The 18,427-nt window shown below is 39.5% G+C and overlaps 1 protein-coding gene across 2 annotated transcripts in view; it reads right to left on the reverse strand.

Annotated features, from left to right (window-relative positions):
• Window positions 1-812: 812 nt before the first annotated feature.
• UNC5C (unc-5 netrin receptor C) overlaps window positions 813-18,427 on the reverse strand; it is a 518,170-nt gene continuing 500,555 nt past the window's right edge. Inside the window, exons 14-18 of one of the 2 annotated variants that reach the window (XM_073638355.1) lie at window positions 15,315-15,548; window positions 13,440-13,589; window positions 10,735-10,899; window positions 8,514-8,695; window positions 813-2,654 (exon numbers count right to left, since the gene is read on the reverse strand). In XM_073638355.1, coding sequence (XP_073494456.1) covers window positions 2,489-2,654; window positions 8,514-8,695; window positions 10,735-10,899; window positions 13,440-13,589; window positions 15,315-15,548 — 897 coding nt within the window. In that variant the 3' untranslated portion in view covers window positions 813-2,488. The remainder of the gene's footprint in view (window positions 2,655-8,513; window positions 8,696-10,734; window positions 10,900-13,439; window positions 13,590-15,314; window positions 15,549-18,427) is intronic. The other variant, XM_073638362.1, reaches the window with a different exon arrangement.

Consider the following 18,427-nt stretch of genomic DNA (forward strand, 5'->3'; position numbering starts at 1 on the left):
CTAAACTCCTGCGGCTCAGCATTGCTTGTACACTACCGCACCCCTTGCTAATGTTATCATACTCATTCTGATCACAATGGCTCAGTACATGCAAACAGGAAAGGTATCCAAACCAACTTCTATCAACTCCAAGCCCAGTTGCTGTATGTTTGTAGCAATTTGGAAGCTTAATATTTGTGGTGACTATTTGATGACACACACTTCTAGGGAACGACAAAGAACTGACTGCGGTACGACACTTGTGTATCAGGACAAGTGATGCATATAAAAGCCGGCGTTCCTAGTTTAACATTGATACCCATTGCGCCAGATATTATCTATGGAGACGTAAAAAGTAACTTTCCTACCCTAGAATATGATATTTGGCAATCTCATTAAATGCTCATTCAGACTAATAATTGCTATTTGTAGGTAGGTAACATAAGTGTCCTTATAGACTAGCCGTCATTTTTATTTCATAAATCAATAGTACACATGGAAATAAGCAACTTTGTAATATATCTTATCAGAGAAATCTGCTTCTTTTTCCTCCAGGACTGATCATTCATTCTCATTATTCTCAACTCACAGCTATAAAATCTGTATTCGGTGAAGACAGATTGTTACATTACTGAGATAGGAGATGGCAGTTAGTGCTGATAAGGTTCTATATAGATAGGAGGTGAAGGGAGGAGCTAATGGCAGAGCTCTTCCTCTCTCCCCTCTCCATTGAATCTTATCAGCACTAACTGCCATCTCCTATCTCAGTAATGTAACAATCTGTCTTCGCTGAATACAGATTTCACCTGTGAATTGAGAATAATGAGAATGAATGCTCAGTCCTGGAGGAGAAAGAAGCAGATCTCCCTGATAAGATATATGACAAAGTTGCTTATTTTCATATGTACTATTGATTTATGAAATAAAAATTAAAACGACGGTTACACTTTAAGTGTCCTTTACTAAGATGATCCTCTCCTCATTAAGGGTGTGATTACATGTGATGGACGGAGCTGTGATAAAGATGTTCACTGTGCTTCAGACAATTTTCCTAATTGGACATCCATTCATACCTTTGATTAATACCAGTATTCCTTTTGCTATCTCATTGTTTCCTAGATGGTTTATGAAAGTAACATGGTCAACTGTAAGCTTTATGCTCATGTACACGGAGGTATTATTGTACCCATCTGTAATGTGGCACTTTTAAAAATCTATGGATTGAAGCCATACCGCTATATGTCTCCAATGTCATACATATGTATCTGTGAGAATGAATAGTGGCAATTTGTATTGCGTGCCGTATTGTCGAGGCCTTCTACACAAGTATTGCTTCTAGGGGAGAGTACAGAGCCATCATCCTGCAGCACGCGGATATAGGATCATATGGGTTCTGCGGATCACCTTGCAGGCTTTATTCGACAGGCTTTATACATCATAACAACTAGCTCTCCAAATCATAAAGAATCGTCTAACATCTTTCCGTAATCATTGCCTAAGTTCTGACCACAAGAAATGAACACCAAAATATTAAGTCAATGCTCACGAAGGCACAAAGAGCCCGAAAAAAACATTGTCCTGTCACTCATTGACCAAGACCATGGTATCTGACCAACAATTATTACTGACTTTTCTAATAAGTGATGAAGCAATAAAAAAGAAACATAACACAGTAATAAAAAAGTTATTTTTGTAAAAAGATGATTAAAGCAGAGGATGAAAATACCAATAGTCAACTACTGTCTGCGGTGCTTCCTACCACTACTGATAAATGCTGTAGAAGCATGTTATTAGCATGCATGGGTATTCAGTAATGACCGCTTCTGCCGTATCTCCCCTAAGATGTTAGTGGCTGATTGTGATATCGCTGAAATAAAAAAGAAAAATAAACCCAAGCCATAATAATCAGGTTTTGCCACCTACATTGGCACTGACTTACTGCTAAGACTATTGGATTTCCTGCTCTTTGTGTGAATGAAAGAACTTGGGACGGACAACCGGGACACGGGGATTATTGGACGCCAGGTATAGTAATCAGTGCACCCAATCTAAATTCCGCTGAAAAAAAAAAATACTGTAGCTTTCCTTAAAATACCCTGGAAAAGCTCACTATTGTCACTTGGATGGCTTGCACAAAATAGAAATCGTCTCGGGACAGAATCAATATCCCCTGTCCATTAGTGGATGTAAACAATGTCCATTTGAGCTGGGATTGTATAGAAAGTTTATCCATGTATCTGGATAGCAATAAATTTCGTTTCCTAGGAAACTGTAAAATCCTCTAACAAGCCACACACTGAATGAGCATCAGGTTGGTTTATAATATTTGAGATACAGCTTTGCATGGTTTTCTTTTCCCTTTTCGTTTCCATGTTATTATACAAGAAAGGTCCGTTTTCTAGAAGTAGTAAAACTCATTGGTCAGTGTTCCTCTTGAGCAGGTTGTCTTTGTAACTCGGTAACTTTATCTATTTCTTACTTCCTCCATCTTCATGTTTCCTACTTATGATCAATATTTGTCTTCTCCCGTCAAAGATACTACTGTCTCGTGTCTGCCCATCTCCTCTAAGACTGCAGCCAGGGTGCTGAGGTTCCCATCAGGGTAGTTCTGCGCCTCCCAGAGATCTAGGATTACTCCGGTAGGACTAGGTTTTGTGGCAAAATAATTCAGATACCTGATGAAGATGAAGAAAGAAAAGCAATGACCAAGTATGTAAACCTATAGAAACATTTTTTTTGGCAAGTACATTATACAGGGTGGGCCATTTATATGGATACACTTAAATTAAATAGGAATGGTTGGTGATATCAACTTTCTGTTTGTGGCACATTAGTATATGGAAGGGGGAAAACTTTTCCAGATGGGTGGCGACCATGGCGGCCATTTTGAAGTCAGCCATTTTGAATCCAACTTTATTTTTTTCAGTGGGAAGAGGGTCATATGACACATCAAACTTATTGAGGATTTCATAAGATAAAACAATGGTGTGCTTGGTTTTAAAACCACACCATAGCAACACTGCAGAAGAATTGCTAGTACAAGCTTCCAGTATCCGTTGTTTCAGATGCTGCACATCTCGTATCTTCACAGCATAGACAATTGCCTTCAGATGACCCCAAAGATAAAAGTCTAAGGGGGTCATTTCGGGAGACCTTGGTGGCCATTCAACGCGCGACCAATCCACTTTCCATGAAACTGTTCATATAGGAATGCTCGGACCTGACACCCATAATGTGGTGGTGCTCCATCTTGTTGGAAAAACTCAGGGAACGTGCCATCTTCAGTGCATAAAGAGGGCAACACATCATCAAGTAGCAATTTCAGATATCCAGTGGTATTGAGGTTTCCATTGATGAAGAATATCCCCACTATCTTTGTACCCCATATACCACACCATACCATCAAGATACGAGATGTGCAGCATCTGAAACAACGGATACTGGAAGTTGGGCTAGCATTTCTTCTGCGGTGTTGCTATCAGTGTGTCAAGAGTGGGAGAAGAGTGTTGCATTGACAATGGGCAGCACTTTGAACACATTTTATAAGTGGTCATAAACTTGTAAAAAACTCATGAAAGAATAAAGTTACGTTAAAACCAAGCACACCATTGTTTTTCTTATGAAATCCTCAATAAGTTTGATGTGTTACATGACCCTCTTCCCATTGAAAAAAATAAAGTTGGATCTAAAATGGCAGACTTCAAAATGTCCACCATGGTCACCACCCATCTGGAAAAGTTTCCCCCTCCCATATACTAATGTGCCACAAACAGGAAGTTGATATCACCAACCATTCCCATTTCATTTAGGTGTATCCATATAAATGGCCCACCCTGTAGTATTTCCTAATTTCGGTTGCAATATATTCCCTTTAAGTGCAGAGCAGCAACCATGAATTCCCACATAGTACTGCCTAAAATGATTAAATAAAGACCCATAATTGAATAAAAAAATAGCTATAAATTGTGATTATGAAGGGTTATAGACTTGCTTTGTTTATTAATGTTCTTAAAATATATATAAAAGATTTAAAAAAAATTCAGACAGTCTGTAAACTGAAAATAATAGGCAGTAGTATAGTTTTCATTTTTTACGGCAATGATAGGACATTTGAATTATTTGCAACTACACTTTGCATCATACAGGAGCAATTCTGATTCATTTTGTAACATATCAAAATTGCCTGTATTGATCTACAGCAGAAAGGTAACATTCCAGCTGTCTGAAGTCACCACTAGAGGGAGCTGAGGAGCTTAATGCATACTGTTTGACCATAGAGTTTTATGTATAAACATTATGTAGCATGATCCTAAGCTCCCTCTAGTGGTGGCTGCAGACAGATTGAATGCTATGATTTAAAGCGGCTGTGCGGTCCAAATCGATAAGTCTGCAGTCACTCTGCGTGACTGCAGACTTCTGAATCCCCTCAGCACATGCACTGTGTGCTTCGAGTATTCGCCAGTTACAGACCCGGGAATGGAGGGTATGTATGAGTTATAACGTAGGCGTGGCCTTGCTCTCCATACACTTTTATGGAGAGTGAGGCCACGCCCACTGGCCGGGAGTATGTATAACTCATACATACCCTCCAGTGCCGGGGCTGAAACCAGCAAAATCCCGCAGCACACCGTGCGTACGCTGGGGGGGATTCATAAGTCTGCAGTCACGCAGAGTGACTGCAGACTTATCGGTTTGGACTGGACATCCTCTTTAACTCTAGATCTATGCAAGGAATTTGGAGCTCTGTCAGCTATAAAGATATACTAAGACATTTATTAAAACATTATTTTAAATTATTTAAGGTAAAAAATATCGTAGATTTAGGTAAAGTCATAGATACATCAAGGAACCTATATTGATGCAATAAAAATTATTTAGGGCCCTATGATTGATATAACTCACTTCTTGTTTTCAGCTTCTCAGTCACCTGCCATTCATGAGTTTATTGAAAATAAATAATAGGAATAAATATAAAATACAGAGATAAAATAATAAAATCATTTAAACTCATTTCTTAGTTTGCCCCAAAATTGCATTGACCAGGGCAGGTGCTGTATTCGTGATAATATAAACCTATTTCCTAGTGAATGGCTTGGCTTTCTATTGGCTCCAAATATTAAATTGCTTTCTATTGTGAGCACCTGTTACATTTTAATGTCTGAGCGCCAACAAGTCCCTATTGCAGGAAAATGACAGAATATACAGTATTTTACAGATACAAAATAAATTTAGGCTGTAAATGGTTCAGCATACAGAGGTGTTTGAAAGTTTGGGAATTCTTCAGAATTTTCCTATTTTTTGCTTAAATTTGACCTAAGAGTACATCATATTTTCACATAAGTCCTAAAAGTAGCTAAAAAGTTCTAAACCAAACACATGAGTCTAAAATATTAGACTTTGCCTTTTATTTTAAATGAGGAAAATGATCTAATGGCACATGTCTGTGAGGGGCCAAAGTATGTGAACTTTTAGGACTAGCAAATAATTGAAAGTGAAATTAGGCTCCAGTGTTTTCAATATCTATGAGATGGTGTGAGTAGGCATCCTGTTTTATTTAAAGAACATGAATCTATCAAAGTCTGATCTTCGCAATACATGTTTGTGAAACGGCATCATGTTATGAACAAAGGAGATTTCTGTGGACCTCAGAAGAAGAGTTGATACCGTATAATAAGCTGGAAAAGGTTACACAATCATCTCTAAAGAGTTTGGATTCCAGCAATCCAAAGGCAGACAGGTTGTGTACTTTAAGACCATTATTCAAGACCTCATGATTTATCGATAAGCAGAGAGGAAGAGGAAGGTGTATAATAGTTTGCGAGTTCACAAAAGAACCCAAGGTACCTTTTAAAAGGAATCTATCAGTAGGATCAGCCCTCCTGAGTCATCTATATGGGCATGTAGGTCATAGAAAGCTGAATAAAATGATACCTTGATATCTGCGATCTGACGTCTTATTCCAGAGAAATCCACGTTTTTCTTATATGTAAATGAGCTGTTCCAGGCTGTCAGGAGGATGTTACCTGGAAGATAACTCCTGCCTCCAGAGCTTATTTTACATGAAGGGGAGTTATCAGTGTGAGGCAAGTAACTAACACAGAACAGGAGAACTAAACTTTGTCTTCTTGTAAACCCATTTTTTGCAGCTCTCACAGCTCTGCTGTATTAAAACAATATTGCAACCTGTTTGCCTGTGAGATGGAAGCTGAAGCTGAGAGGAACCTGCAGATGTGTCAGTTATAACCACACACAGCTCTGCAGTGAGATCAGGAGACTAGAGAGCAGCCATTACACATCACACTGGTAACTCCACCTTCTATTTATAATATTCCCTGGAGACAGAGTTATCTTCCAGGCAACATCCTCCCCATAGCCTGTAAGAGGTCATTTACATAAAGTGATAAAAGATGAATTATCAACAACAAGACATCTGATATCAGGCATACAGGGATCACTCTTCTCAGCAGTCTATAACCTGTATGCTCATCTTAATATTTTAGACAGATTCCCTTTAAACAACTAACAGCCTCTATCACATTTTCTAATGTAAGGCTATGTGCCCACGATGCAGAAATGCTCAGGATTTTTTCCTGAGCGTTTCTGCATCTCCCTGGCAGAAAAAAACGCATGCGGATTGTACATGCGTTTTCCTGCCAGGGACATGTGGAAATGAAGCGTTATTCACTGGCATTTCCGCATGCGTGTTGTCAAGCGCTTTCCAAGCGATTAGCATCACTTGGAAAGTGCTTGTGACAACTAGGTCACACTATATAAATCCATGCAAACAGCATGGATTTATATAGTGTGACCCGAGAGAGTGGTTAAAAATAAAAAAATAAACCTATACTTACCTTCCGATGGCCCCTGCAGGCTTACTGCGCTCCTGTGCTGGCTGCCGGCAGATAGCAGTACGCTGTACTGAAAAGACCTGCCATCACATGACTGACGTCAGCGCAGGTCCTTCAGTCCTGCGCGATCTGTCAGCAAGCGAAGAGAAGGAGTCTGGGGGCCGTCGGAAGGTGAATATGATCTTTATTTTTTATTTTATTCTTTTTTTTATGGTACCTGGGTGTGGATGAGACTCTCCTCTCATCTACACCCGGATACCATCCGCACATTAGAAAGCGCCGATTACGCAAGTACAGATGCAGAATTGCGGAATTGGCGCGTTCTAATGCAAGTCAATGGCGGCGAAAACGCAGCGCTTCCGCAAAATTAATGGACATGCTGCGGATTTTTGAGCGCAGCATAAACGCTGCAGAAAAATCCGCAGCTTTGGCATTGAAAGTGCGGAATTGCATTGGTTTACCAAGCGTTTCCCAAGCGTTTACGCTGCGTGTGCATGACAGGATTGCAAGGAGAAAGCTCTTCAAAAAGAAAATTACTGCCCATCTGCAGTTTGATAAAGATCACCTGGACAAGCCAGAAGGCTATTCGTACAATGTTTTGTGGCCATATGGGAACAAAATCTAACTTTTTGGTTTAAATAAGAGGCATTATCTTTGGAGAATGAAAAAAAAAAAGCATTATAACATAAAAACCTCATAACATTTTTGAAAGTTTTTGGTGGTATTATCATGGTTTAGTCCTATTTTGCTGTATCTGGGCCTGGACAATTTGCCATCATTGATGGAACAATGAATTCTGAATTATATCAGAAAATTCTAAAGGAAAATGTCAAGACATCTGTCCTTGTCCTTAAAGGCATGAGCGAACTTGGGTCATGCAGCAAGACAACAACTCAAAGCATTATTTTATTTAATAAGTCAAAAGTATACATGAAAATAAGCAACTTTGTAATACACTTTATCAGACAAAATCTGCTTCTTTCTCTGCCAGAATTGATCAGTCATTACCAAAATTCTCTATTCTGAGGTCAAATCTGTATTCAGTGAAGACAGACTTTCCCATTACTGAGATAGGATATGGCAGTTGCAACTGATGAAATTATGTAGATCGGAAGAGGGAGGAGCTAGAGACAGAGCTGCACCCTCTCCTATCTAAATCAGTAGCACCTGCCATCTCCTATCTCAGTAATGGGAAAGTCTGTCTTCACTGATCAATTCTGGCAGAGAAAGAAGCAGATTTCTGTGATAAGATATATTACACAGTTGCTTATCTTCACGTGTACTATTGATTTATGACATAAAAATTAAAATGGTTGTTACTCTTTAAAATAGAAAGTAGTTTTCAGTTCGCCATGTCAATGTCTTGACCTTAATCCTATAGAAATCTTGTAGAAGGATCTGAAGCGAGTAGTTCCTGGAGGAAAACCCACCAACATAACAGAGTTGAAGCTGTTTTGTAGGGAGGAATGGGCTAAAATTCCTCCAAGCCGATGTGCAGGACTAATCAACAATTACTGGAAACATTTAAATACTGTAGTTATTGCTGTACAAAGAGGTCACACCAGATAGTGAAAGCAAAGGTTCACATAATTTTGCCCTTCACAGACATGTGATATTGGATTATTTTCCTGAATAAAAAATGACAAACAATTTTATGAATAATTGCTTTCATGTTGCCATACTGACCTGTCCAAGTTGAGTTTATGGGCCAGCATCCTCCAGTCATGGCCGCGTGTCTGAGGGGCATCTAAGCTGCTGCACAGTTTCTGTCGAATAGTCAGAGGAATGCTGAAAGCACTTGGTCCTATGATGGTCGTTATGGTACTTGCTGAATCCATGAGAGGATATTCAATAATACAGTTTGGTTCCTGTACAAAGAACAAATAAATAAATTATATTGGAGACCATTTGTGGATATGGATTGGTGCACATAGTTTATTTCTACTTTATCACTGCCTCAGAATTAAATTCCAATATTTTCTCAGCCAGCATCATATTTCTAGTCTGCAGAAATTAAATCAAATATTTATAGCCGACTTACCATTAAACCATACAGATTTTATGTCCCTGGATACCAGGTTTATGTCTAGCATACACAACTGTTTCAAATTAGATCAGCCCTGATATATGGCAGGGTTAATTGCACCAAAAATACATAGGAAGATGGGACCAACATCTGCATGATCTTATATAATTACACCAAAAATACATAGGAAGATGGGACCAACATCTGCATGATCTTATGTAATTACACCAAAAATACATAGGAAGATGGGACCAACATCTGCATGATCTTATATAACTACACCAAAAATACAAAGGAAGATAGGACCAACATCTGCATGATCTTATATAATTACGCAAAAAATACATAGGAAGATGGGACCAACATCTGCATGATCTTATATTATCATGCCAAAAATACATAGGAAGATAGGACCAACATCTGCATGATCTTATATAATTACACCAAAAATACATAGAAAGATGGGACCAACATCTGCATGATCTTATATAATTACACCAAAAATACATAGGAAGATGGGACCAACATCTGCATGATCTTATATAACTACACCAAAAATATATAGGAAGATGGGACCAACGTCTGCATGATCTTATATAATTACACCAAAAATACATAGGAAGATGGGACCAACATCTGCATGATCTTATATAACTACACCAAAAATACATAGGAAGATAGGACCAACATCTGCATGATCTTATATAATTACACCAAAAATACATAGGAAGATGGGACCAACATCTGCATGATCTTATATAACTACACCAAAAATACATAGGAAAATGGGACCAACATCTGCGTGATTTTGTATAAGGCAGAATCTGGTCACTAATTTATCTTTATCAGTAATAACAACAATGCAAAGATTTCTTCCTAAACCATATAGGCAATTAGAAATCTGAAGAAGTGAAATAAGATGGAAGAGGATGGTGCTCAGGGCTGGACGTACAGAAAAGGGGACCTAGAGCAAAAAATCAAAAGGAGGCTTAAAACCTACGATATGTTCACACGTTGCGTTTTTGCAGAGTTTTTTATGCAAATTAAAGGCTGCTTTTTAAAACACCAGCAAAAGCTATGAGATTTTGGAAATCTCATGCACACGCTTGTTTTTTTCTTGACTGAATTGGAAAACTGCTGCGTTTTTAAAATCTACAACGTCAATTCTTTCAGCGTTATTCTAGTGTCATTTCACCCATACAAAGCAATGAGAGAGTGAGAAAACGTAACAGTGTCTTTGAAGCGTTTTTGGTGGATTTACCATGTAGACAAAGCACACATGTAATGTGCAGCAAAAAAAATGTTGCAAAAAACGCAGCAAAAAGGCTGCAATGAAAAATGCAGCGAAACCCTGAAAAATTAGCATTTTTCCATCCAAGGGAGCAGTTTATGTTTGTAGAAAAAACGCAGCAAAAATGCTACATGTGAAGATAGCCTAATACTCATCTGCTTTTACATCGCAAATCGTATAAGAAAAATAGGCCACATTTAAGAATAAAAGATAATTTTTATTAAATCTTGCTAGAAACATAATATCATTATATCCAAAAACTTCCTCTACAAAGCCTTACACTGTCCAATCAGTGCTGGTTGTGTAAGGACACCTCTAAGCTTAATGGACACACTTAGTTGTTAATTTGTTGGTAAATGTTCAGTGGGAATAAGAAAAGGACTGTACAATGCAGAGTTATAGGATGAGATGATCTGGAATTATTTCTTCAAGAACACAAGTATTTACTAACAGAGAACTCTGAAATCTGCTTTGATTTGTTTTATGATGTCTCATAATTTGTCATCATCAATGTTCGCCAACATGAATGATCAAATGATCAAAGTTATATAATTTCAGCGCGTTGTATTTGAAGGTGACCCTATACACACCTCTGTTGCTGTACAGTTGAGCTGGAAAATCTGTCCTTCTCCCTCCACCTGCCTGACACACAGCTTACAGGATAGGTCTGTGGTGCTAAGGCTGAAGCGTTCCAGAGTAAAGGTGCAATAGAGATTCCTTTGGCATCCACTCCAGACCTGATAGAAAGGAATTTCCTGTGGAACACAACCAATCAAGTAAAATTAATGTCCTGAGAAAAAAACTATTTTCTTCACATTTATATAATAGGGGTTCCAATACCTTGCCAGAGACTGTAATCAACGGTGCAATTGAAGGTGAAAACTCAAACATATGAGATGTTCTTCAGTAGAGGTATATGAAGTTTATGGGACCTGTGACTAGAAGTTCAACTTGTTGGCAACTGTTCTTTCCACTCTTCTTATACCTAGCTGCCTGTATTACGCAAGCCACTAAGTGGCAGACACCATGCCAATGAAAATACAACTTGTAGTACAAGGGCCATCTCTTGTTATTCACGAGGAGTCTGCTCCTTCGCAGTAGAGGCAATCTTCTACATCTGCCTTCAGCCTGTATTACTTTAGCACATTACGAGCACAGTGCTCAGCTCCCCTGGGAGCGATGGGCTACGGAGTGAAACCTGGTTAATGGAAGCTGAAAGCACTGAAGAGAAGTTGTTCAGCCTGAAGGCAATGGGAAGAAGTTGCTGAACTAGCACTATATCTAATCCATACTGAGCTTCTCACAAAATGCTACTAAAGTCTTGCCAAGGGTAACTGCTTTGGCCAGGCCAGCAGAATTATTAAAGATGATTGTGGGAAATAAGGAAAGGAAGTAGCTGATGGTGAAGACAGGCACAATCAGGTCCACTAAGTAAGAACAAACCCGGTACTTAAAGGCTACACCGAAACGGAATGAACATTAATAAAGTCTAAGTCAAAAGCCTATTAGCAAAAGATAAAGCTTAATATGATAAAAAGGCCGGACCTTCCACAATGTAGATGTAGGGAAGGACTCGGAGTCAGTAACAAATCACACTAGGCACTTATGTCCCTCCATTATCTTGATTGGTCTTCTACAGAAGTGCTCACATATAATGGAGACTCATATATCAGGCTTATAATAGAAAGCTCACATGTACTTTTGATTTTCTATAAATGTTTATTGGGAGAAATACTTTCGCTCAGCGAACCTCATGTAGCTATAGCATTAATAGTGCCCAGTAACAATATTTAGTCAGCTTAGTGCTGATTTCTTACATTGTAAAGACCTGTCAAATCATTTTAACCAAATGCAGCAAACAAACTGGACTGAATCAGCAACCAATTTGCCGGTTGAATCAGTACTAAAATTGGAACAAATTGCTTCGTTCAACTTTAATATTGCGCTTGGGCTACACAAAGACCTGACATGATTAAAGGTCAGCATGGTCCTTCGACATTTCCTGTTTATCATCCAGGCTTTATAATTATGGCATGATGCATTGGTATATGGAGTTGTTTAGAAAGTACTTTGTGAGCTACAATATAAAGGTCAGTTACATTGGGAGAATTTTGATGCCATATCTTGACCATTTTGTTCAGTACATGGACAAGTTTGGGCCATGTTTGTTTCCACCAAAAGAATGTTACTAAAGCCTCGATGATGCATACTGCCTTCGTGCTCTAGAAGCTCAATGTTATCAAGAGCCTTATAAAGCCTCCCGTAACATCAGACTAAAGTCAGAAACACCCATTGATATGAACGGGATCGTCCTACACTCTGATGTGTATGGTGGGCTCCTGACTCTTTCCCGACACAGGGGATTTACAATGGCTAAACCTTTTCTTTTCTGTGAGATAACCCATAGCCAAAGGTGTCTACCAGTGGCTCTTTCAAAGAGAATACTGGAATACTTGGCCAAGCTGAACATTTCTATGTATAGAGAAGATGGGGGAGATAGCTGTCTGCCAAACGATCTTTCAGCCAACAACTGTATAATATGTATGGGGGCCTTAAGAATGTCAAAATCAGAGAAAGCTCATTGGATGTTTTAAGAGGAATAAGTCACCAGGTGTTTACCATCTAATCTTAGAGCTGAATAATATAGAGACAGAGACCCTGATTTTAGTAATGTGTCACTTACTGGGCTGCTTGCTGTAGTTTTGATAAAATCACTGTTTTATCAAAAGGAGATTATCATTAGAGGACTAGTAAACCTGTTGTTGCCAGGTAGTGTTTCATATTCATGAGTTCTATATAACTCTGCCCCCACAAGCTTTATGCCTATGCACAGTGTACATGGAAAGCTGCCAATCAGTGGAATTATACAGAGCTCAACATTCAGAGAACTAGTACATCTACAGCAGATAAAACAGTGATTCTATCAAAACTGCAGCAAGCTGCCCAGTAAGCTATATATTACTGGAATCAGGATCTCTTCCCCTACATCAGCAAAAATATGCTGACAGATTCTCTTTAAAGCCCATTTTTTCTTTGGAACACAGAGCAATACCAGGAGCCAGGTAAGGAAGTGTTGTCACGAGGACCCAGTCGTTCCTAGGACAGGCAATCTTTAAGTTGTACAGATGATATGTTGACATAGTAATAATATTTGTAAAAATAAATCTACAGTTATTTAGATGGTGCCATTCTTTAAACGTTTGCAAAATAGTTTAAATGTGATTTAAAATTTAAGTTCATTAGAAGCCTCTTGATAATTGATTATAGTAGACCATAGTATCTAACAGAAACGTACCTGATATTTGGCTAACAGTTTGCTCTTCCAAAGGGAGTGGGGGATGTCATGGATGGAAAGGCGAAGGTTATGAGTACTTCCTTTAAAATGAAGAGTCTTAGGCTCGTCCAATAACTGTCCTCCAACTTTCCTTTCCTGTTGTAACACTTCCTGTAAGTTTTGGAAATGAAAGCTTTATCAGTTGGCTTGGGAAGCAGACAGTATACCCAATTTTCCTTTATATGAAATTAGAATAAGCGATTAATGTTTTAACAGATCTTTCCCAGCTGAACATTTCAGCTAAAATATTCATTAGTGTAATTTACAAGAAGTAACAAACTTGGAAACAATTTGCAGATAGTAAAAGTGCATGTAAATTTCAAGGTTCCAATATTAAAGGCTCAGTTCATATAATCGCTTTGTCATCTGCAGCAATAACATCTTCAAGATGTTACAATCACCCGTTCTAAAAAATCCTGAGATTCTAATAAAAAGAAGTATGTGGAATAAATCAGTAATTTAGTAATGAATTGCTAACCTTTCAACCTTATCAAGAAGGATCAGTCAATAGTATTATGTCTCATTGCCTTATATCCTATTTCAAAAACCATAATAATTAATTTGTTAAATCAAACAAGGCTCTTTAGTCTCGTAGACTTCTATTGATAAAAGTGACTTCTGGAACACACAGTGAGTGATCCAAAGGGTTACAAAGCCATTATGTGGCGCAGAAGCAACTGGAACAGGTGATACAAGTCAAGGTGAATGTTACTATCTTATTAGCCCTCATCAGAGGGATTCATTGCTTGCTTGGATCTGTAGACATTATACTGCTTGGTTAGCTTTAAGAAGCAGATAAAAGATGTCAACTGCCAATATCTTCCCTGATGTGCACTAATAGGATTGATCTTTATGCAAGTTGAGCTGATACGGTAGTTTCATGTTGCACTGATTTCATTCTTGAGAGTAAATGGTTGCAGCTGAATAGTCAGTTGATGATGGGTAGACCGGGGCAAAGAAATAACATTTACAAATGGGAGTCATGTTTTAAACATGGTTTTATAGCTTTTTTTGTTTGTGTTGCAATGTCAATGAAGTGCAATAAAAAATTGCTTCAACTTTTTCAACTTTTAATTTTTATAACACTGCATACAACTTAGGAGGAGACTTGCCCAGGACAAACATGACAGCAGGAGGCAACTACATCACATCAGTATGCAGCCCTTCAACATATTTGTAGTTTCCCATTAACAGGTTGTGCCTTGTCATGGCTGGTGCATACATAATGGCCAGTTTGTGAACTAAGTACCTCAATTTTGTAAGTATATTCTATATAGCAGTAGAGTAGTTCAAAATTCATGTTAAATGTTTGCCTATATTTTGCCGCACACAGTACACATTTTTTACGCATGTATAGACTGCATTCACTGCAACTTGTACCTAGTGAAATGTGCTTCATTCTAGTCAGATTTTTATTTTGTAGAGATAGAGACACAGATATATAGAGAGATAGATTTATAGATAAGAGGAAATCTGGACCAGCACCAAAAAAGAATTATGGGTACCAAGCTTCATAGACAACAACCAACCCTTCCAAAAATGGATGGTAACTAGAGGCAGCCCACCAAAAATCTGAAAAACAGATTGGTTTTAATGGCCTATTGGGGCAACGTTTCAGTCCATAGTGTTAACCTTTCAGAAGAAGAAAATTCATTGAGAAAGGTTCACACTATTGACCGAAACATCACCAGAATGGGCTATTAAAACTAAACTATTTTTTATATTTTCGGTGTGCTGTCTCCATTTACTACTTATAGATAGATAGATAATAGATAGATATGAGATGAGATAGGGTTTCTACCTATGGAAACTAAAGCTATTGAAAACAGTATGTACCTTTAGTGCATCCTGAGTGTCATCTAAGCAATAAACACGGATATTGTACTCCAGAGATGTGCAGGATGTTGGCCCAAAAATAGCTAATTTCAGTCGTTTGGCTGATGATTTGCTCGTAGATTGTCCCACCAATGCATAGGTGCTTAATGTTTCTGTGAGTATGTGACAGGCTTCAGAGTCCATCTGAATGTAGCAAGGCGTCGTAAAGTTCTCTTCTCCGACAACCACCACATCCTATAATAAAATATAGGTTGATTATTGACAATTAATAAAACACAACATAAGAGCTAAGATATTGAGAAAGGAGACTGGATGCTGGAATAGAAGTCAAAATACAAAGAATTCCCAAATGCAATATGGTATGTTGTCACATACTAGAACTAAATCTACTTGCCTATGAACTCCAATTCAATGTCCTAGAAGAAACACAAGCATGGTACTTGTATATATATACAGTCATGGCCGAAAGTGGTGGCACGCTTGAAATTGTTCCAGAAAATCAAGTACCGTATATTCCGGCGTATAAGACGACTTTTGAAGACTGAAAAATCTTCTGTCTAGTCTGGGGTCGTCTTATACGCCGGTAATGCTTTTGAACTTTCAGAAATTGACATGCGGGGATACTCTGGGGGTGTTAATAAGCTGCCGTGGCCGTATCCCTGCCATGTGGGAGTTAATATAAGGTGGAGGGAGTTAAAATACGGCGGCGGTAGGTCCAGACAGTCAGCGCTTCTGTGCTGAAACTGACACATCGCTGCGTATTCCCAGCTCCGGACACAGCGCAGGGCTTCTGTGCCGACAGCTTTCACTTGTCACAGAAGCGCTGCGCTGTGTCCGGAGCAGGGAAGTTCGCATCGCTTCTGTGACAATATATGAAAAGCCGGCAATTCAGCAGCGGCATAAGCCGGCACCCGACAATTTAGAATAGAAAGAATAGAGCTTCACACATAGATTAGATAGATAGAAACATGTCAGTCACATATATATGAAGTACAGTGACAGTGTTGCTTACTGTACTTGTCATTTAGTGTAAAGGATTTATTAAAACAAATAATAGTGTTTTCATGCACCGTCTCTTTAAGAAAGCCGGCCGGCAATTCAGCATCTGTACCCAACAATTTATAACAGAAAGATAGAGCATCACACATAGATTAGATAGATAGAAACATGTCAGTCACATATATATGAAGTACAGTGACAGTGTTGCTTACTGTACTTGTCATCTAGTGTTAAAATAACGGATTTATTTAAAAAAAAATTGGCGTGGGGTTCCCCTTAATTTTAGTTTCTAGCGGAGGTTAAGCAGACAGCTGGGGCAGATGTTTGAAGCCTGGGAAGGGGGTAATACCCACGGAGCTTCCCAGGCTACTAATATCAGCCCCCAGCTGAATACATAGCCTTTACTAGCTATTAAAATGGGGGACCCCCAAAAAAAATGACGTGGGGTCCCCCCTAATTTAATAGCTAGCAAAGGCTAGGCAGACAGCTGGGGGCTGATATTAATAGCCCAGGAAGGGAGCCATGAATATTGGCCCCCTCCCAGGCTAGAAACACCAGCCGTCAGCCGCCCCAGAAATGGCGCATCCATAGGATGCGCCAATTCTGGCACTTAGCCTCGCTCTTCCACGCTGCCCTGGTGCGGTGGCAGTGGGGTAATAGGGTTGGGGTTGATGTCAGCTTATAATGCCAGCTGACATCAAGCCCAGGTTAGTAATGGAGAGGCGTCTATAAGACACCCCCATTACTAACCCCATAGTAAAAGTTAAAAAAAACACAAACACCCAGAATAAAGTCCTTTAATTGAAATAAACACACAATTCTTTATTGTTCTAAATTAAACCATACTTACCATCACGCCCATTCCAGCTGAAGCCAACGATCTCCTGTAATAAAAGTAAAATAATAAACCAACATCATCCTTACCTCTCCATGGTTCCCAGGACAGCTTCAGCTCTGCTACATCGAGATGACAGGCTGGACCACAGCAGAACGCTGCCATCCAGCCTGTCATCCCGCAGACACTGAGAAGCGCAGGCATGCTTGCGCTCCTCAGTGTCTCGCTGTGACGGCATCCAGATGAGCCGACAATGAACTCAGCTCACCTCCTGGACGTCCGTCACTGACAGCGTGGGAAACTTCTACTGCGCATGCGGGGAGCAGGAGAATTTTCCCACGCTGTCAGTGACGTGCATGAGGTGAGCCGAGTTCATTGGACATGATCTCGGCTCATCTTTATGCCGTCACAGTCAGACACTGAGGAGCACAAGCATGCCTGCGCTTCTCAGTGTCTGCCGCATGGCAAGCTGAACGGCAGCGTTCTGCTGCGGTGCAGCCTGTCATGTGAATGTAGCAGAGCTGGACCGGTCCTGGGAACCATGGAGAGGTAAGGATGAGGTTGCTTTATTATTTTACTTTTATTGCAGGAGATCGTTGGCTTCAGCTGGAATGGGCGTGATGGTAAGTATGGTTTAATTTAGAACATTAAAAAATTGTGTCTTTATTTCAATTAAAGGACTTTATTCTGGGTGTTTGTGTTTTTTTTAATTACTTTACTAGAAATTCATGGCGGTCATGTCTAATATTGGCGTGACCCCATGAATTTCGGGCTTAGGGCCAGCTGATAATGCCAAGCTGGCCTTAACCCCTTTATTACCCAGTGAGCCACCGCACCAGGGCCCTGGATGAGTTGGGTACAGCGCCAGAAGATGGCGCTTCTATGAACGCGCCATTTTCCGGGGTGGCTGCGGACTGCAATTTGCAGCGGGGGGGGCCAGAAAGCTTGGGCCTCCCTGCGCTGCAGATTCCAGCCCCCAGCTGCCTAGTTGTACCTGGCTGGACACAAAAATAGGGCGAAGCCCCACGTCTTTTTTTTTTTAATTATTTCATGAAATAATTAAAAAAAAAAGGGCTTCCCTATATTGTTGTGTCCGGCCAGGTACAAATAGGCAGCTGGTGGTTGGGGGCAGCCTGTTCCTGCCTGCTGTACCTGGCTGGACACAAAAATAGGGCGAAGCCCACGTCAACATTTTTGGGAAAAATTAATTACAAAATTAATAATAATTTAGGGACTGCATCTTTATTAACCCCTCAATTGTCATTTAGTGTTAAAATAA

The sequence above is a fragment of the Phyllobates terribilis genome, unplaced genomic scaffold, assembly GCF_046119375.1.
Source record: "Phyllobates terribilis strain yellow unplaced genomic scaffold, ASM4611937v1 Scaffold_1__5_contigs__length_1240528914, whole genome shotgun sequence".
NCBI lineage: Eukaryota > Metazoa > Chordata > Amphibia > Anura > Dendrobatidae > Phyllobates > Phyllobates terribilis.